Consider the following 22,008-nt stretch of genomic DNA (forward strand, 5'->3'; position numbering starts at 1 on the left):
GATATCTTATATATTGATATTAATATGACACATACTATAAAACATTAATATCACAAGGGTGAGTGTCCAAATAGTATTTTCATATTTGGATATGATATTGTAGAAAATATTTTAAATTTGAGTTTTGATTTATCTTGTATTTAAACCTAAAAAACATAATTTGAAAAAGGGTTGTCATTTGAAATAACATAATTTAAAATATAAGTATTTTAAACTACAAATTTTAGGTGACATCATTTGAATTTTTTTTATCTCAATGCACATAAAATAATTTCATTTGAATTCACTTTCATAATAACATTCGTGAAAAGTCTGTTATGATATGAGACATATCTCATCAACTACTAAAAAGTCTCCATTAGAGCCTAAAGATCTCGACCAAAGATTTGCTAAAATCTTATCTAACTATTGTAGGCTTGACTTATATAAAAAATAAGATCTCGATAAATAAAGATATATAATACTAAAAGATTCAGTATTATTTATTTCACTTTTTTAAATACTAATTTGATTGTCGAGAATTATATCAGAGGACAAAACCTTACCCTTGCAAGAGAACTCAAATATATTTAATAACAAAGGCAAAACTACATGTATGTGAGGTGCATAATTGTTTCCCCTCTCCCCCCAACTTCTAAAATAGTCTTAACCTTTTTGATATTGTACATATATATTATTATATTTTCTAACACTTGTCATTCTTAAAATTAAATAAATAAAAATAATTAAGTCACATAAAAAAATTAATATAAAAATTTGAGACTTCTATCCACAACGCAAAGTTTTAATTTTGCCACTATTTGATAATATTCTCCATTATCATTTTCATCATAGGCTTTATATGGTAATCTATTAGTTCGATTTGGGTATTTCATCTCTAGGGTTTGCCGCAATCTAACTATCAATCTTAAGTCCAATTATTTTGAATTCATACCACAATTTCATGAGAACTATGCTAGATGTACATTATTTTTATACATCTTGAGTTACATTAAAAGGTATTTTAACTAAAATATCTCTCGCCTTACATGTATCTCATAAGAAATTTTTTTGTCATTGATACATCTTTATGTAACTCAAAGTATACACAAAGATGTACCAATATCATTTTCCATTTCATAAACCAAAGTAAAATTAGAAAAACAAAATAAAAATGAAATTGTTTGGGGGGCGAGGTGAAGATGAGAGGGAGGGTACAAATGTCCACCAATGGAACAGTAGATGGAATTGGGCCAATAGGGGTGGAAGGACCACTTTGGAAAGGACGGGGCATTTTGGGTATTTCGAACGCTTTAACGGCATGATCACGCTCAAGCGAGCGTGGCATTCCAATTTACAAATATGAGAATGAGACTCAGAATTGGACAGGTGGTGCTGCAGCATTTACGTTTTCTTTTCTTTTTTTAATCACAAATAATTAAAGATGTTAATTCCGTTTAAAACGCATTAAATCGGTTTGGTTCAGTTTTAGATTGAATTGGATCGGCATTTGAAATTCATAAAAATTTTAGAGTAATTGAGATTGAGATCATATCAGTTTAAATCAATCAATTTATTATTAATATTTAATAATTATAATTGAACTCTATTATTAAATAGAGTCGAACCAAAAATTAATCATAACTAATTAGAATTAAATTAATTTAGTTATTATTTGAAACATATAAAAAAATTTCAAAAACTCGAACAATTTGCTTGAATTGACCAATATGGTCATTTCCACCTTCTTCGGGTCAATATTTTTTATTTCTTAAAAAATTTTATAATTAAATGTCTCTTAACATTTTATGTTTTAAAAAGAAATAGTATTAATGTTTAAAAAATTATATTTTCTCATTTATAGTCTAAAATTGAAAAATTAGAAAAATAAATTTTGTATTTTAATTAAAAATTTAATTATTCAATAAAAAAATTGAGTTAAAAAATAAAAAAATATTTTTTTACAGGTGAACAAACCCTAAATATGTTATGGGTATTGCTACAATATCCTTAATATCGAAGGGGACATTGTAATAAGAAGTTCTACAATATAAAAATAGACAGCATAAGACAAAGAGACAATGATGTAAAAACAAAAATAGGGTACAAAATGATTATAAAATATTTATAGAATTAATCTTACCACGAATACATGGTAATAACACATTTATTTTTACGAAAATTGTCACTACCATTATTTATAAATCTGTTTTTATTATCTTTTCTTAAGGAAAAGTTAATTATTGTATGATATGTTTTTCTTATCAATTGATGTCACATGTTACGAATTTTTCTTTTACTATTCAAATAAACTGCTCACACTTGAAAATACCTTGTTTCACAGCTCGAAAATCTAAAAATAATACTACAAAGGATTCTTTTCAATAATTTCAGAGTAAAATCTTGTTAAGAATCTCGCTTATCCATTAAAGGCTCGATTTATATAAATATCATAGTCTTAACGAATAAAGGACACTCATCCTCCCTAACTTACACTAACACTTTAGTATTTAGCTTAACTTTTTTCTCAAATACTAACTTGATCATCGAAAGTTATTATAAGATTATTATAGAAGATGAAAACTCCATTTATACAAAAGTTCGACACCTAAGATACCTAATCCTCCTCTCCAATAGCATAAATTTTTTATTCAGAAACACAAAATAATCACTCTCACATTCCACTCTACCCATAAATAAGATAGTGACTTTAGCAAATTTTCCTTTGAGGGCAAGTCCTTGCCCGTTGGAGTCCTTGGATGTAAGGAAGACTGAAATTCTTATCTTATAGAGTACTCAAGCATGGATTCACCTCATGATAACTCATCAAGTCTCTGTTTGTCTGATTTGCAAATTAAATTTCAATGTGAAGTTGCTATCACATTGTGAATATTTTTAAAATAAAAGCACAGTGGCTAAATTTGTGTGTGTAATTAAAACGTTCGAATTATTACATGAAAAAAATTAAATTACAGAATTTAAATTAACTTAAAAATATAAATTTAAAAACGTAATCAAAATAACAAAAAATTCAATTTACCATATAAAAAAAAATTAAAAGTACGAAAATAAAAATATAAATTTACCTGATAACTATTAAGCATTAAATGCTACACTCAGTTTAACACTTCCACAGTATGAACAAAAGTTGAAAAAAAAAAAAAAAGGGAGATTGAATTAGGGTTGGGATTGGGATTTTGTTGTTGTTGGCAAAGCATTGAGCTTTCACTATCAATGGGGGCTGGCTATTATCTTTGTACCAGTAAGCAACCCATCTTTTAAGTGGCCAACAGTGGGTTCTTTTTGGGGGATAGAGCTTACAAATTCGTCCCACCATTTGTCGCTTGACACGTGTAAAACCATAGTTCGCCAATCATATCATGAAATATTATTAGGGTGAATGATTCGCAGCGCCTGTCTTAATCTTTTTCGTTATTATCATCCAAAATCGTAATTATGGATTAATCATTGCAGTTTGGTTGTGGTTATCTTTGAGATTATAAATTAAATAAATAAGCATGGAGCTTTCCCTATCCCCTTTTAATTAGGAAAATTACACAAGTATCTCTCAAGTTTGAGATAATTATAAAAACTACTTTTTAATATTTAAAAGAAATGTAACTAGCGTTCCTAAGATTTAAGGTTACGTTCCATGTTTCTTCCTACTATTTGTACCTTTTAACTTTTTATTATTACATATTTAGATTAGCGCGTGAATTACACACGCAGTTGAGTTGCGTGAAGGTATCATCGTTATCTTCTTCCTCATTTCCAGCACCAGCAATCTCTCACATTTCTCATTGCAAAAAATCTCTCTCTTTCTTCACCGCCAACCAACCCTGGTCATTCTTTCCTTGCCACCAACCAACCCATGGTCTTGTCTTCCTCTATCGGTGGCCGCTACCTTTCTCTTGCTTTCGCTTCTGTTCCCTGTTGTAACGCCCCACTTTTCTTTTTCTAAGGTACACATACAAAGATGCATGATGACGCTAGCAACCATATGGTAATCAAAGGGCGTTTATGGAAGCCTTTGCCAACAGAAGCAATGATCGAATCTGAAAGCTTTATAAAACCATAAGCTAGATATTTAAGGCTTCCACTATATGCTTTTAACACAAAAACCATCTGAAAAGCCATAATACAACTTAAAAATCTAGGGATCATTTAGGCTCCCTTTTACAACAAGTAAAACTCACACTAAAGTAATAGTACAACGCTTTGCAATTAAAACGTAAAAGAGCTAACTATCCAAGAATCACTTCCTTTCCTTTCCTCTGACTTGATTCCAGGGCACCTGTCACGACTAACCCACCTGGAACGTTGAATGTTCTAGGAGTATGAGACACTCAAGTTAGATAGTTATATCTAGTGAGTGCAACAAGAAGAGATAACATGTATGTGATGAGATATGTAAAATGATATGAAACCGCCTGTGTGGTAGTGACACCGAGGTGTTGCAATCACCCCCGCTGATCAATCATGTTCTCACATCTCCAAGACTTTTCACCAGTCTAACATGAGATCCTGACTTCAGCTAGCCACACACATCAAGTGATGCATGACAAAGAAAGAGAAAATGCTTGATTTAAAGGAAAGTCATGCTTATGCAAGTAATCACCCTTACCCGTGTGAAGACAAAATGTTCGGTATGTAATATAACGATGCAAGAAGCACTCACCTTGCTGGTTCGGAAGCTCTAAAGTACTGTTCACAAGGTTCGGGAAAGTTTTTCTGCAAAAATAACATAACTTCGAAACTCAAACCTAAAATATTTTTATATGGGGTCCTAGGAAAAAATTTAAGGACCAACTGTACAAAATTTGGGCCCAAGAGGGCATCTCACGCGCCCTCACGCGCTTGGGGAAGGAGCCCCACGCGCTCCACTCGTGGCAGTCAGGTGGCGCGTGAACTGCACGCGCCGCCTCTCCAGCTTTGACGTCTTGAGGTTTTTTGGCCCGTTCTCCCTCATCCGGACTCCGATTTGACTTCCGTTTGAACCCACACAACCCTTATTCAATTATCTATCGAACTACGGAAAGAAATTAGAATTACCTTGCTGTTTTGTTGCTGTTTAACGCCTTTTACGGTGGCGGTCCAACTTTTCCGACGAAGTGTTTTACCACTCTATTTTTGGGCAAAGCTTCTCCTCTCAACTCACCTCCCATTTTCCTCTTGATTAATGGTGAAAATTTCCCTTCCATGGCCTTGGTATTTATAGGCATTTATGGCCAATCCAAGAGTGTCATGTGTCACTTGCCATGTGTCACTTAGATAAGGTTGTAATCATCACTTTCGTAGGATTGTGCCAAGTGTCCCTTGAGATTTGAGCCATTTCTCCCCCTTGTGACATGTGTCCTTTTAAACATGTGCCACCACATGTTAATTTGATTTTTCAAGATTCCTTATGATTATGTCTCTTAACTAAGTTAGCTTACTTGGTTCCTTTAACTAACTAGTTACAAGATATTTTAACTTCTTACAAATAACTCTTTAACCCAAATACTTCTTTGCACTTATATCCCTTGAGCCCCTATAACTCCTTAAACTTCTCCAAAATACCTTAGATGATGTCCCCTTGCGATAGTTTCCGTGATTTTTCAGAAAACCCTTCATTCGTTCCTCGGCGATTACCTTGGAACTTCACATGTATCTTTCGATTTCCAAGGAAATGTTTTATTTCTTAAACAACAATGCCTAAGAAAACTTCGGGTATTACACCTGTCGATGATGACATGAGAGGCAAGCAGTCAATCGATCAGTTGCACACCTTACTTGTGCCGATGGCTGAAAACAATGTCAATTAGGGTCAGAGGGCCAGCGATAGCAACGGAGTGGGCAGATATAAGTCAACAACGTAAAATGTGAACAATCAATTGGTTTGATGATGTGGAAGATGGACAGATAGTGGTAATATGGTAGCATAAGCGGTTGTCTTCCCCATTTGTTTCCGGCAGGAAGGTGTGTTTTGTTGAAAGCTACTACACTATCCTTAATTGTCTTCTGGCAATTGTCTGTCGTCGGCTAGCCTCATCTCTTACAGTTTTGAGACACGCGACACTTTTTCATTAGCTTGGTCAATGTGGGGGCTATGTCAAACCGCATGTATAACTCACATGTAATACTTATTGGACTCAGGTGTATGATTATTACAAAATTAGAAGTTGAGGGGCACAATAAGTTCAAAATTGAAAGTTGATGGGGCCAAATGGCCTTCTACCCCAAAGTTGAAGGGTATTTTTGTGTCTTATGTCATTAGTTAATCACGTTAAATATTATAAAATAATAAAATAATCCTTATATATAAGACCTCTTATCTCTATTGTCTTTCTCTTCTCACTTTCACAGTTATTCCCTTTATTGTCAACTTTTTCTTACTTGTTAGTCATTGTCAACCTATCTTTAACTATTATCGCTCACTACCATCTTCATTAAGTTTCTTCATCTCATCCTCTTTTTGTTCTGGGTTTGATGAAGACCATAATGAATTTGGGTTTCAAGTGAACCATATGCTAAAACTTTCTCATCGATAAGATTTGCGACAAGTATTTCAATCTCTTTCTTCTCTCAGTCTCATCGATTTGAAAACTCTTACCATTACAGTTCTAGATCTTCACTAATTTCTCCAACTCTCTTTTTAGTTATATAGTGTTGGCATCAACTGCGGCCAACAATAAAAAGTAAAATTGTCATCTCAACATCTTATATCAACATTTTAACTCACAAAAGAGTACTTTTTACTATTTCCAAAATGTAAAAAATATTCCTTACGATTATCTCAAACCTTAGACGCAATCTATCCTATGATTGTTTAAACAATTAAATATAACTAAGTTTATTTGATAGGGAAATACCTAAAAAAGAAAAATCACTAAGCTACTCTCGAAAAGTGACCAATTTTATCTAGCCACCTATCATCCCTTTTGATGAGCAATAAGGAGATAACGTGTGTCCCCTCGATCAGCAAAACTTTGAAATACCAACTTCTAACTCCCTAATCTTTATATATTTCTACGTGATTCAATAAATTCACCTCTTGCTCAAAATAATTTATATATCTCTTGGGTTTGAGAATCTCAGAGATAATCATTCTGAGTATCCCGACTTACTTCGCCAGTGTGCAGCCCCACAGGCCACCGCTCCCGGCTGTTCCCACACCGGTTTAGCCACACAAGCATCCACATGTGACAGTGCCTGCCGGTGCACTTTGCGGCCTCAGCTCAACAGTCAAGCTTGAATTGCACTCGAATTCAAAGGTGGCCTACCGACTCAAGCCAAATGGTCGGTGGGGCACATGCGCCCTATTTGACTTGAGCTGTGAACCCATCTGGGATTTGCTCATTTGCCAATCGCCATGCCAATCTCTCTGTCACACTATTTTCAACGCCATTAAATAATTTCTCTTTCAAATTCACATTACATATTAAAAAAATAAAAATATTATTTAAAAGCCTAAATTTGATGTAATCTATATTGATGTCTTGTACATTTGTATTGATATATCATAGAATATAAAATATTAATGCAAGAGTGTTAAATTTGAGTGTCTAAATAATTTTTTTTTTAAATGATTGAAATTTAAATTAGCCCACGACTTTTTTAATTGCTGTCAGTCAACTAGACCTAATTTAATTTGTGCCCTTATTAGCCCAATACTTTTTCAAATAATTTTATTAATTAATAATAAATACATTATATTTTGAACCATTTAATGAATCAATAAAAATTATTTGAATGTTAAAAGAAAGATATAATAAGGTGCATTTGTCGGTATTTGATTATTGGTTAGTACAATGGCTAGCATAATAATAATAACCATTGCTTTAATTGCCCTTAGAGTAATGGTTTGGGTTTAAGATTTAAAGTTTACTTATTTTTAGATAATACGCATTTGTTGTATATTATTAGTAACCAAACAATTTACAATAAGTTTTATAATGGTAATGTTAGCCATTACAATAGTTAAAGTATATCTATTAATTGTGGTTTGAGTCATGAGTATGGTTATCTACCATAAATGATTATTTTGTTGAGTGTATTGAGATTATTAGTATAATTGTTAAATTTAGATGACCAAACCTAACAGAGTCCTCAAGAAACTTCATGAATTGACAATTTATTTTAGTATTGGTCGTCTACGACACTAATTTGGATTGTTTAGTAACTAGAGATTAACATCACAAATTGCAACACTCACCTAAAATGGTAGTTTGATCTATGAGTATATTTATGTACTCTAAGTGATTTTTTGATGAATATCTTAGAGTTGTTAATACAACTATTGACCTTAAATGGCCAAATCCAAAATAATCCTTAGAAAAGTTGTTTCTTTTTGAATGAATTCAACAGCCCAATTGATAGTATTTTTTCTTGATAATAATACATATAAATGTTAAGAGGTTTGTATATTTTTATTAATTACTTAGATTTTCTAGTTTAGTCTTCTGGTGTGGGACTCGGCGTATGTCTTAGTTTAAATCTATAGACGTTTTTTGGTTTTCTTTTTAATTTTAATTTACGAAAAAAAATGTATATCTATTAATTAATGATAACTACATTATAATACTAATAATTGCAATAGCTTGAACTTGAAAACATTATTTTTTAAAAAAAATTATTTAAATGTATTCAATCAATTAATGAAGAAGCATAAATTAGTCAAAATTAAATTCGTTTATGAGTGGTTATGGGTTCATTTATTTACCCCCAAAAATATCACAATGGATCAGAGGAAATTGAAAATTATGTGGCGCCAAAAGAATGAGGTGAGATTCTAGAAAAAGCACAAACATCAGATGATAGACAGAGCATTGGCTTTCAAGTCAATCACTGTTAATCGAAATCTTATTTACACACTTTTTTGTGATATTTTTGTATTATTTATGTATTAGTGTCTTATATTTTATATCATATTAATAAAAATATATAACATATTAATACACAATACACAAGTATAGTGAAAAATGTCACAAGTGAGTAAGGGTGAGCATTTGGCGAGTTTGATTGCTGAACCGATTGAATTGTTCAAATTAAATAGATCGAACATTTTTAAAAAATCAAATCGAACCAACTAAATAGTTATTTTAAAAAATAAAAATGTTCTAGCAAATAAAAATAATTAGGGCTGAACATAATTTCGGTTAAACCGAAATGGCCTAACTGATTGACTAATTTTAGTCAAAAATGATATCATTTTTAACATTTCAATTAATTTGATTGTTTTTATTTTTTTTAATAAGAAGACAGAACCAATCCAAAGCGAAAAAATCAAATTTGAAAACTGAACTAATTATTTTACAAATTAAACCGAACCAAACTGGTAATTTCAACCAATTCAAAATAGCATTTCCAATCAAGCTAATTGTCCAATGTTTGGAAAAGTTTGGACAAGGCATGTGCTTGTTACGAGAGAAAAGATTGATAATAAGTTGGCTTTATTATCAATCAAATCTTCCTTTAAAATGGCCTATAATTATTAAAATAACATATTTTTTTCACCTTTTTTAAATGCTTGATAAATTTGTCAAAGGATATGTCCTTAACGCCCCTAAAATATTAGAAAGAAAATTTTAATTAATTGAAAAGTTGGTAACTACTCTGTCTTAGAGATTTTTATAAGTCGATATAGATTTAAGAATCGAATCGAATAAATTAGTGTAATTAAGTCACTTTGGTTTGAAATTTAACTCGATTATCTTAAATTTTGATTACTAGTTTTAGTTTCTAGAACTCAATAACCATTGATTTCAACTCAAGTTAAATAATTATGTTTTCAAACCCAACATGATTGAATCTAACTGCCATTAACTATGATGCACAGAAACATTTTGAGGGTGTCATTTCGACGTTTTCAAATTCTTTTTTTTATATTGAAACACTGAGAAACACCAAGAAAATATTTCTGAGCCTATAATTTTAAAAATATTTTAGGATTGTTTCATAATATTAGAAAAGTATCGGAAATGTTTTTCTGATTTGAAAACATACTTTTGTCCACAAAAAGGTTTAGAGATGAAAAAAAAAAATTCTATATTATATAATATAAAAATATAGATATAGGTAAATTTTTAGATTATAATATATAATATATTAAATTTTAATATATAATTTTCTATATTAAAATTATATTTATAAAAAGACACATAATTTTAGCATCACCATAAAAGTTTTTTGAAAATATTTTCTAAATATATATAAATTTAAAAGAAATGTAAGGCTTTATACAATTATTTTGATTTAATATGGAGAGCTGGATAGCCACAGTTTTTGGGTGTCACGTCCGCATAAGGTTAAGCCCAAAGTCCAGTTGTGTATGCAAATAATATTTTATTTTATAAAATACAATAACATAAAATATGCATTGAGGGTACTTAAATTCAATTCGTTTTTTTTTTTGGTTGACCCAATTGTAGAGTGACACGCATTACTCTTATGATAGGGGTGTCACACACTGTTCCCCAATTTCAGTTGTGCAATTACTCACATTCTAGATACTCCTCTACCTTCTCTAAAATTTAGATGGATGATCACTGGGAACCTCACTCCACAATCATGGTTTGTTGAGGATCTTGCTTACCTGTTGAGGGTCAGAATATATAAACATACTCTTTTATCTTTACTAAGTACTAATTTGATTGTCTTATAACATATCTTTGGTGAGGTTTTCTTGAGGGGAGTTTTCCAAGAGAATGTAACTTGGCATTCAGAGAAACTTTTCTTGAAAGGGTTTTTGATGGTCTCGTTCCTCAAATGTTTGGATAGTTTTTCAAAAATCTTTTAGAGACTACTTCTTGAAGGGCTACGAAATTTTTTGAAGACCCTTCGAGGACTAACTTCCCCAAAGACTTGGCCCACCAAAATTTTTCTGAAACCTAACACAAGGACAGATGGACACCCTCACTCAAAAGGGTTGTGTCACATGCTCTCATGCATTTATATCTCGTGTCCTAGCTTGTCACATTTTTTGGATTCTTCAACCGAATCCGAAGACCTCTCTCCAACTGTTCGATGCATACCCTTCTAAAAGACCTTCAACTATTTAGGGAGCATCATTTGCATATTGCAACCACACAACATATGCATCTCTTCAACACCGAGACTATGTTTGATTTAGGCATTGGAGAGTTTGTGCAGGAGAGATCCCTGCGTCCCTTTTGATTGTCTTTTGTCTTGCAGATTAGAAGACCTAAAGACCCATTTGGAAGACCTTTTCGCAAAGCTCCTCCTAGATCCCTTCCGCTGCTTCTCGCATCTGAAGACCATTTTCTTTCTGGAGCCACCCTTTTGCGGGTCCTTCTCGGGTGATATTTTTTGAGCAAATCTTGTTCTTTCACCTAATCTTGTTGATTTTCTTTTAAATTTTCATGAAATAAATAAATTTTAATTATTATATTTTTACAATAATAAATTATTAAAGTTAATTTCAAGGGACAAAAGCCTCGCTCTTAGACGAGCCTAACAACGTTTGTTGTTTGGAGTTCTCGTTTTTAGCACTGTCATGTATTCTTATATATTACCAAATCATTCTATAACCAACCGAATTCACTAAATACTTACTCGTAATAAATGGTGAACGGTCACTTATATTTAATTTATTGTTTGTTGCTTGCTATGTTTAAGGCTTTGGTTTTAAGTTGCTTGCTCCGAAAGACCTGGATGACTTTAAGCTTGGAAGTTGGAATGCATCTAAGTTTGTTCATCATACAAAGATTCCAATTAATAAAATATTAAAAATTCTACTTCTATACTTAATTTTGATATTAGATGTAACACTCTTATAATATCAATATAAAATGTCATTTCAAAGGTCAAAACTAAATACCCACGGAACATTTTCGATTATAGGAGAACAAAAGTTCGATTCCACTAATTTTTATCAAAAGTCTGATTTTTAATTTTATGTTTGATTTTTTAGTTAGAAAAATTAAACTAATTGAATCGACCAAACTTTAAAACGATATTATTTTAGTATTTATAAAATAATATCATTTTCTTTGATTTTGTGTGTTTTTTTATTAATTACTTCAATTTATTTTAGTTTTTTTACGTTTCTTCGATTTAATCAATTCCATTTGATTTATACAATTTGGAATATATATATATATATAAGTACGATAAAATTAAATGAAAATTGATTAAGTGGTGTTGGACACTTATAATTTACTTTAGATACTTTATTAATTGGAAGAATAACAAAAAAAATAAATTGCTTATATAATATAATAGATGGATATAGATGATGATTAATTAATTAATTGAGGCTGCATTTTAATATTTTTATAATAATGATATTATTATATCATTACTGCTTTGAATATCCATCCCATCCTTCAATTTATTCAGCAAATTCCATTATTAATCAATTGATCGTGGCATCATGAAAAGCACCCTATCAACCAAAAACAGCAGTTGGAATTTTATTTTTATTTTTAAATGATGAAAATGAAGCTACTAATTGTGGGGTGTTTCTGAATTTGGATATGCTCCATTGCTCAAATATCAATCTATACAAACTAATATGATTAAGTCGATTTGATTCAAGTTTTTTTTTTTTTTCTTAATTTGGCTTGGTTGTGTAGGTATATTTCTTTAAACTTTGTTGAGATTCAATAACACGGTTTAGTAGCCCGTATGGGCAGCCCAGTTGGTCAAGAAGGGGGGCATAAAGTGCCTTTCGTGGTGAATCTTAGACCAAGATCGAGGATCGAGTCTCGCAAGCGGCAGTGTGGGATACCTCTCTCCAAAGTGAGGGGGGCTCCTTGTGCGCGGTGAGCCCGGGTCTAGCCACTGCGTCCGGCTGGATCACCATAATTAACCTCCCCCACGTTCTGTCGGGCCGGGTGTGGGGGACGCCCGAGGTAAGCAATTTCACGTTTTGGACCAATAACACGATTTAGTATTGTTAGAACAGCAATATAGTTGTACAAGAAAACTATACTGAAACTAAAAGCCTCCAAATAAGCAAACGTAACAGCAAGAATATCAATGCAACAGCCACCAAAGGAATACACTTGTTGATGTAATGTACTCATAGCAGATAACCACAAGAATACAACTTAATAGCAGCAGACCGTAAAGGGAGACACAGCAAACCCAGATTTCGACGGGACAACAACAAGAAACAAAGGATCAAGGCACGTTAGGAAGCGCTGACCTGAAGACAGATGTGCCCTGCTCCGGTCACAAGCAAACTTCGACGACTATCTAAGTAGGATACAATGGTCAACTCCGACGGACAGCGACCATGATCGGCCGGATCTTGCAGAATGAAGGAACTCACTCAATGTGACAAGCTGAGAGAGAGAGAGAGAGACGAGAACTGAAGGTTGTGGTGCTAGAAATCAAGACACGATTTGCCTTTTATAACAGGGTTGAGGGCATCGAACCGACTCAGCAATCAATCCGGCATTGAACGCTAATATTAATGCCCATCGCTTGGAGAAGAAGAAGCAGAGATAAAAAAGAGTTAGGCTTAGTTTGGCTAGGCTTTTTTTTAACAGCGTTTAAGTTGGGTAGTGTTTAAGTTGTGTAATAGCGTTTAAGCTGATAACGTGTTTGGATAAATATGCTTTTAAGCTATTAGTGTAAAGTTATGTGTTTGGTTTGTAAAAGCTGATAAGCTGTTAAAACTTGACAAAAAGACTAAAATAGACACGACATTGAATAATGTAAATAAAATTCAAAAAATATAATTTTTTTTTTTAAAAAAATTTATAATTGATGTCCAATTGCTAAAATACTTACAATTACATATTAATAAATTATAAAATAATTTTAAAAATATATATATTTTTTATTTTATGTATAAATTTAAATTTAATTCATAAAAATATTCAATATATATGTTGAGATATTATATAAAATTATTTATTTTTAAATTTTATCATTACATATCCTGTATTTTTAATTTAAATGAATATTAATACTTAAATTTATATTTGTTTTGAATTGCTAGAAATTTGATATAAAACACCAAGATTACAAAATTATACATGACACAATAATTGATAATGAAATAAATTTGAATTACAAATTTTAAAATTAGAAAATATAATCAAGATAAACACAAAAATCACAAACTACAATTTGATGATGTTGTTATAAGTCTAGGATTTCTCACACTAATCCAACAGACTCATTGTGCACCCAATTTGACCCAAAATCAAAGCCTTGCATGGATTTCTCACACGATGTAATCGTTACATCGTGTGGATGGGGGAGCAGGCACTTGGGGAACTATTCATCAGCATCCCCACCCCAAAACATATACTTCATTCAGCTAATCAACTGAAGCTAATTGTCAAGAAATGAAGAGAAAGAAATCAACACTGGAGATGTATATATCTCATTGGTAATCTAAAGAGCAATCAGTGTCATCTTCCATCTGTAAGAAAAACACCATAGCTAATCAAAAGTGGAATAAAGGTTTGATATATTGCAGAACAATAGATAACAGGCGGTAACAAGCAAAACAATTCTATTGTCCAAGAGAAACAATTTAATTGAAATACCACCTTCCAGCTAACCAAGTTGAAGGTCATGATTACTTTATTCTGCCTGTTCGGGAGAGTCAAATTGACATACAATTATCGTGATTGTCCAATATCTAGAGCTATAGCATCTCGCATTGCCATCCAATAAATATCACTCCGGTCCACTTCATCGTTCCTTTGACTATCAGATGGTGTCACAGATTGTGCATCAGGAATATAATTTTCGTTTTCAGCTGCAGTGAATGCAACATCATGTACCCCTTTCTTTCTAATATAGTTATGGATGGCCATTGTACCTAAAACAATGTCTCGTTGGGTATCAAAATTATATGCAGGCATATCTCCCAAAACTCTAAATCTTTTCTTCCATACTCCAAAAGTCCGCTCAACAACCATTCTGCAAGAAGAATGTAAGTAATTGAATGACTCTTTATGCCCTCTTGGTGCACGCAATCGGCTTGTTCTTGCAAGTCGAAAATCTTCAAGATGATATCTTATATTCTCACCTTTGTATGGCCCCATGTATCCAGTCGTATGAGAGTATCTTGCATCTACTAGATAATATTTCTCTCCTGTTGGGTGGGGAAAATTCAAGTCGGACCTACGAATTGCTTCACCAAATATTCTGGCATCATGAGCTAATCCCTCCCACCCTGCCCATGCAAATGTAAAACACATGTTGAAATCTACAATTGCAAGGATATTTTGGGTTGGATATCCTTTACGTCCTATATATGGTACTTCCTCACCTCGTGGCAATCGAGCCTTTACATGAGTACCATCAATAGCTCCAATACACACCTGCAATGAAAATGTAAGATATTCGAATTATGTTTCAACAATTAACCTAAGAATAATCACAAGTTAATAGAATGTATTAATAAATACCTTAAAGAATGACAAATACTTGGGATTATTCAGTTTGTGGTATCCTTCCCATCATTGTAATTTGGATGTGGTTTAATAATATCAATAGCTAACTTATTAACAGCAACCAAAACTCTATGAAATTGCCGGCTAATTGTCTCACCAGAATGATTGAACATTTCTTGTATTAATCGATTCCCAACCCCATACCCTCAAATCATCAAAAATATTCCGACTGATTCAGGCACAGACATTCCTCGTGTAGGGGTGAGACCATATGTTTCGGTTAAATCACGACATAAATCCAAAAAAATTGATTTTGTCATATGAAAATCTTGGTAACATCGAGTTTCATTACCATTTAGTATTTCGTGCATGAGTGTATGACCTGTTCGTTGAGATGTACGGCATGGTTCCTTGAGCATGTATTTGGCGTAATAATTTAAAATCGCCCCTACAGTTTGTCTGAATAAGAACATTGATTCTGCATTAACCTGTTCATTATTTGCTTCATCGTAGTCATTCTCCTGATCTTCTATTATTCTGTAAAGCATGGAGCTTTATTAATATCAATACTAGTTGATCTTAACAAGTCAAGTCTCTAAAATTTTAAAAATATATCAAATTGCATTCAAACATAAAACACCATTAACAAGTTGAAGCACATCATCCAACACGCACAACAACAAACAATATTCAACATAAAACACGCTCAACAATAGTCTCAATAATACTCAAACATAAATAACATTAGTTCAAACATATTAAAGGAAAAAGTTCATGGTAGAGGCCGATGATCTTCAAACAACTGATGGAGGTAGTCCAACCAAGCAAATCTTGTCTCATCGGATGGTTGATTTATGAAGACAGTTCGATTCGGGGGCTTGGTAAAAAGGGTGCAAGCATAATTCCACAACTTACACCCAACCTGAATGGGGAGACGTTGCAATACCTCCATGCATTTTGGAATGCTTTCTGCATCTGGTCCAGCAACAGAGTTCGTAGTATTTGTGCTCTTAGTGTATAGCTGCATTAAGTCTTCAATATTTGTCCTCAACATGGCAGCACTCGACATCCTTTCCTTCCTACTCTTTTTAGGGGCCGATGATCTTCCTTGTTGCCAGCTTGGTTCTAGAAACAAATCGTCACCAGTTGCAGCATCAATGGGGCTTTGATCCTTACCAAATGGCTCTCTAAGATCATTTATATCCTCAGTGTGCTGAATTGCATCATCTTCTTTATCGGTACTCGATAGTTGAGTTGGAGGTTGATATTGACTTGGAGCTCGTGCTTTTTCCCCAGTTGCTGCAATATCAGAGAATAAGCCATCATAGCGAAACCATATGATGGACAAGTCTTTGTTCCTGAATTTTCGAAAGTTGTCATTTTCCTGTAAACCCACAAATGCAAAAAATTGTCATTTATTGTGTCTCAAGTAGTTTATAAAATATAAAAATTTATCATATGGAGAACATATCAAAATACCTTAATTTTCTGCTCCCACCAAGCATTATCTGCCGCAATAGTCTTCTTTGATTCGTCCCACCCCAAACCTGACTCTCCTCGCATCATTTGCTTAAATAGTGTCCATTCCTTCTTCATAGAATCCCAGTGGTTTTTCAATTGCTTGTTGTCATAACATTTTCCTGTTATTTCATTAAAAATATTGACCAAATTTTTCCACTCATCCTTATTTATAAATGATTCTGGCCTGTTTCCCTTTTGAATCTCTTGTTCTACTAGCTCTATAAATTGTAGATGTGTATGGTCATTCCACTTAGCAGAGGGTCGTCCCGTATTGGAAATATAGTTCATCTGTTTCTTTCCTTTATCCATCTATATCATAACCAATATACAATGTGGGAGAGATAGAAATCCAAACATATTGACAAACAAAGCAGAAACTGAAACATGCAGAAACATTCCAATATAGTTTTTGTATTGAAACATGCAGTTAGTATTTGTATTGAAACATTCCAAACTGAAACATGCAAAAACATTCAAAAACTAGAATATACCATTATTCACAAAATACATAATATTACATAAACAACAACAATGAACATTTTTATATGACTTGCAAGTTTATTACACAAAAAGCAACATTTACACAAACAGCAACAAGTCCAATCCATTTTTTTGACTTGCAAATAGCAATGACATTTTTATTACACAAATAGCAATATTTTTACACGTATAACAACAAACCCAATCCATTTTTTTTGACTTGCAAGTAGCAATTTTACATTTTTATATGAATATTTTTATTATACAAACAACAATATTTTTACATGAACAGCAACTAACCCAATCCATTTTTTTTGACTTGCAAATAGCAATTTTACATTTTTATATGAACATTTTTATTATACAAATAGCAATATTTTTACATGAACAACAACTTACCCAATCCATTTTTTTTGACTTGCAAGTAGCAATTTTACATTTTTATGAGCCTTATATTCCTATTCAAGGTTCGTTTGGCAAACATCAACAACAATGAAGGAAACAACAACAACAATGAAGGCAACAACAAGATCAACAATAACAGCAACCCAATCCATTTTACAGAGATGAGCAGTGTAGATATACCTGATCAGCAATGAAGGCAACAACAATGGCAACAGCGAAGGCAGATCTGGAAGCAAGAGGCGGCAGCAGACGCGACCCCGAGCGACGGCAACGATGATGATGGCAGATCTGGAAGCAGGAGATGACGATGGCAGCTTGCGGCGCTGGAAGCAGGAGGCGGTGCTGGGAGCAGGAGGTGGTGCTGGGCAGCACTGGGTGGCGGTGGTGATCGTTGTGGGAGGAGATTCGCGGCGATGGAAGTATGGAGGAGGCATAGATGGTATGAGAGATGAGAGATTCGTTGAAGCAGAAGAGTAGGGTTGAGGGATAAGAAGTGTAAATATTAAAATTGGAAGAGGACAAGATTGTCTTTTTCTTGGTCAACTTTAACAGCTCTCACCAACTTTTCTGCAAAAGCTACTGCCCCAAAGCTTTATCTAAACGCTAATACAAAAGCGTTTAAGCCATAGAGCTTTGAAGCTCTTGACATAACCAAACAGATAACTAAATAAATCTTCTAGCTTAAACGCTGTAGTAATAGCTTAAAAGCGGTCAAACCGCATTGCCAAACGAAGCCATAATGGAGACGACCGCTTCGGGAAGCCATTGGACGAAGACGAAAAATAATAATAAAAGGAAACGTTTAATTTATTATTTTCCTTATATAAAAATTATATCTATATGAGCTGACCCGACGAACGACGGCGACGGCGTGCACGAGGGCCAAAGGGGTTAGCCCAGCTCACAAAATCTAGATACCTCTTAGGATCCAAACCTAAGTGAGAAGGAGGAGTATAAATACCCACTCCCATCTATTTATAGAACCAATGTGGGACAACTACCCACACACCCACACTCACACACTATAAAATACATCAAGTATAACCTCTTGAGATAGTGTAGATTTATTGCACCCGTTCAAGAGTTTAAGATACTTTAAAATCATGAATTTAATTCTGGATCCGTGTGAAACTATGTAATAATTTGTATTTATATGAGAGAACAGGTCTTAAGTTTTAGCTTTTAGATTTGTGACGAATTTATTCATGCAGCTAGGTCAGGTCTAGACAAACCGTGAATTTTAGAAAAAATAGAATGGTTCGCGTTAAATAATATCTTTGTATTAAAGACTCGTCGAGTTTTCCATGTGACAAAAAAGAAAATTTAAAATATGTTTTTACAAATCTTAATATTTTTAAACATGTTCTAACAAATTTTGAAATCTAAACCCACTAAACTGGAAGTCCAATTTAGTTGATTTGATTCAACTTTATTTTACAATTAAGTGATTCATGTCTAAAATTTTAGAATTAATTTATTATTAATTTTATCTCGTACTCAAAAGAACCCTTTCATAATTATAAAATAAAAGAACGTTTAGAATTTATTTATTATTAATTTTTTTTACACATCAAAATATAGAAATTAAATTGAATCAAATATATAAGTTCTTGTAATCGAAATAATAAAAAGTTAGAATAATTATATAAAAAAATATGAAAGTATGATGAAAAAGATATAAATTAAACCTTTTTTTTATGATAATATATTATATATTTATATTAATATAACATAAAAATACAATATATTAATACTAGAACATCACAACCAATATGATAATTGAGTTTCAAATAATATTTGGGTTAAAAAAACGATGGACGGGCAGGAGAGACACACATTCATATAAACATAGAGCAGACCGCCCAATTGGTTGAAGAACACAAAGCCAACGTCATTGTCACTTTGCCCCCTCTCGTTTTGATCGCCATTTCCTATTCTCTCTCTCTCTCTCTCTCTATACATATATGTGTGTGTGTGTGTGGAACCCAATCAATCAACACTCTCCCTGCATCATCACTAGTCACTATTTTCTAATTAGTTGGCTCGCTAAGCAAGCTCTTAATCTCCATACCATTTCCATGGCTTCCATTGCCTCCCCAGCTCTGTTCACCACCCTCCCTCCGACTCTCAACCTCAAATGCACCGCCGCTTCAAGCAGACAACTCCACCACTTCCGGGCCACCGCCGTAAGTTTCCAAAGGGTATGTCATTTCTTTAATGCACGAAACTCCTCGTTTAACACGGCACGGTTTCTATGGCAGGGTGGTGGGCTAAGACTTGTGCCCAGGATTGAGGTCACAAAGGCTGTGGATCAAATGAGAAGCCGCCGCCGCCGTTGCTTTAAGAGCACTGTTTCTTGCTCCATCGTAATGCCAGTCTTTCTTGACATAATGTTAATTAATTCCTCAGTTAATTCATCTCCATTTTCTTTCAAATATCCGTTGATATGTACATATATATGGGGTATGATTTGTGCAGGCGCAGCCTGAAACTCTGCAGATTGTGCAGGGCACAATCGCCAAGCAACTCTCCATTGATGAAAGCACCGTCGCCCCCCAAACCAAGTTTGCCGATCTGGGTGCCGATTCTCTTGACACTGTGCGTCCTCTCACCATATATAGCTTGTCTTTTCAAACATTGCATGAATCAAAACAATTGTGAGATCGACCTTTTAAGGGTCCAAGTGACGTAAGAGTTGAAGTGTTTACAGAAATTAAGGTCTAGAGTTTGAGTCTCTGGTGACCAATCTCTCTCTCTCCCCCCTTGAAGCTTAATTGGTCACTTTTAAGAGATTAACCCAAGTTTAAAAGTAGAGAATCTAATAATATGATATCACCAAAACCTAATAAAGAGTATATTAATTGGGTGGCCTGCAGGTTGAGATTATGATGGCATTGGAAGAGAAGTTTGGGGTGTCAATTGGAGAAGAGGGAGCAGAGAATATATCCACAGTTCAAGAAGCTGCTGACCTGATAGAGAAAGTGAAGGCGGCTGCTGCTGCTGCCTAGCTAATTAGATCATCACCAGTTCTTCATCATCAATTACACACAATGTAGCTAGCTGCCCTCTCAATAACACAACTCAGTCATCAACATCATTTACAAGTTGGGATGATGATTAAGCCAATTAATCACCTTAGCTTGTCATTTTGATTTTTTTTTTCTGGGGTATTGTTTTATTATTCAAACCACAAATTTAAACCATGTATGATGAAACCCACCTGCTTGGTTTCAAGTTTTCCTTTGATTAATGTATGAGTAAAACCAACTTTTAATGCCAAATTCATACTTTTGTCTTTACTCGAATTTTTTATTATTTTAAATATATCTATCAACCTGATTTTTGGGTCAATTTAAATTCTGTATTTTAATATTTTTTATAACACTAAAAAAAAGATAAAGTGAAATGATAAAGTTTACGTCATATTTTGTTCGTGTCAAAATACAAGAGTTAAATTAATTTGAAAATGTAGATTCAAAGATATAATCGAAATAACAAGTTTGAGTGGTCATACGAAAAAAGAACGTGAAATATAGGGAGACAAATAAAAAGTATTGGAGTATAATCGAAACAATAAAAAACTTGGGTTGACACAAAAAAAAAAAAATAAATGAGTTAAATTGATTTGAAAATAAAGATAAATGGATGGAATTGAAACAATGAAAAATTCGCATTACCGCATAAAAAAAATGTCAAAATAGAAGGGAAAAAAATATAAGTTTAATTTGGCCAATTTTTATACATATACACATGCATACATACATAGGTAGTGCAAGAGATAATCATAGCAGCTTCAAATGTAGTTTCATTAACGAGAGAAGATAGAGATTACAGAAGATTATATTTACAAACACAACCCAAAAAACAAATAGAAATGCACAATTGGGTTATGCTATCCAAATAGGAAATTTAATAACTTTTCATTAGAATGATGTGTTAAAGTGCTACAAACACATCATTTTCTATTAAATCTTCTGTAGACGGATCAAAACCACCACTCCCACCACCAGCAGCTGTACACAAAAGGGCAGAAGGGATTCCTCCGAAGCTCAGCTCTTGATTCCTCTTTCACAACTCCAGTTAGAAGCATTAATTAATCTTCTGGGCGATAATCACCCTTAATTATCATAATCATACATATATATGCATAATATATAGCAAGTAATATTGCATATTCATATATATATATTATATATATCTATTTACAAGTGTGAATGACTGCAACTCATGATTTTCACACAAAAACCAGCACTTTCCTCTC

General features: G+C 33.1%; 1 protein-coding gene across 1 annotated transcript; it reads left to right on the forward strand.

The window, feature by feature from the left end:
* Positions 1-19,774: 19,774 nt before the first annotated feature.
* LOC127795894 (uncharacterized) lies at positions 19,775-20,999 on the forward strand. The gene is made up of 4 exons (XM_052327867.1): positions 19,775-19,933; positions 20,009-20,113; positions 20,226-20,345; positions 20,624-20,999. The coding sequence occupies exons 1-4, from the start codon at positions 19,826-19,828 to the stop codon at positions 20,753-20,755; spliced, it is 465 nt and encodes a 154-aa protein (XP_052183827.1). The 5' UTR covers positions 19,775-19,825; the 3' UTR covers positions 20,756-20,999.
* The last annotated feature ends 1,009 nt before the right edge of the window (positions 21,000-22,008 follow it).

This window comes from Diospyros lotus, chromosome 2 (assembly GCF_014633365.1).
Source record: "Diospyros lotus cultivar Yz01 chromosome 2, ASM1463336v1, whole genome shotgun sequence".
Lineage (NCBI taxonomy): Eukaryota > Viridiplantae > Streptophyta > Magnoliopsida > Ericales > Ebenaceae > Diospyros > Diospyros lotus.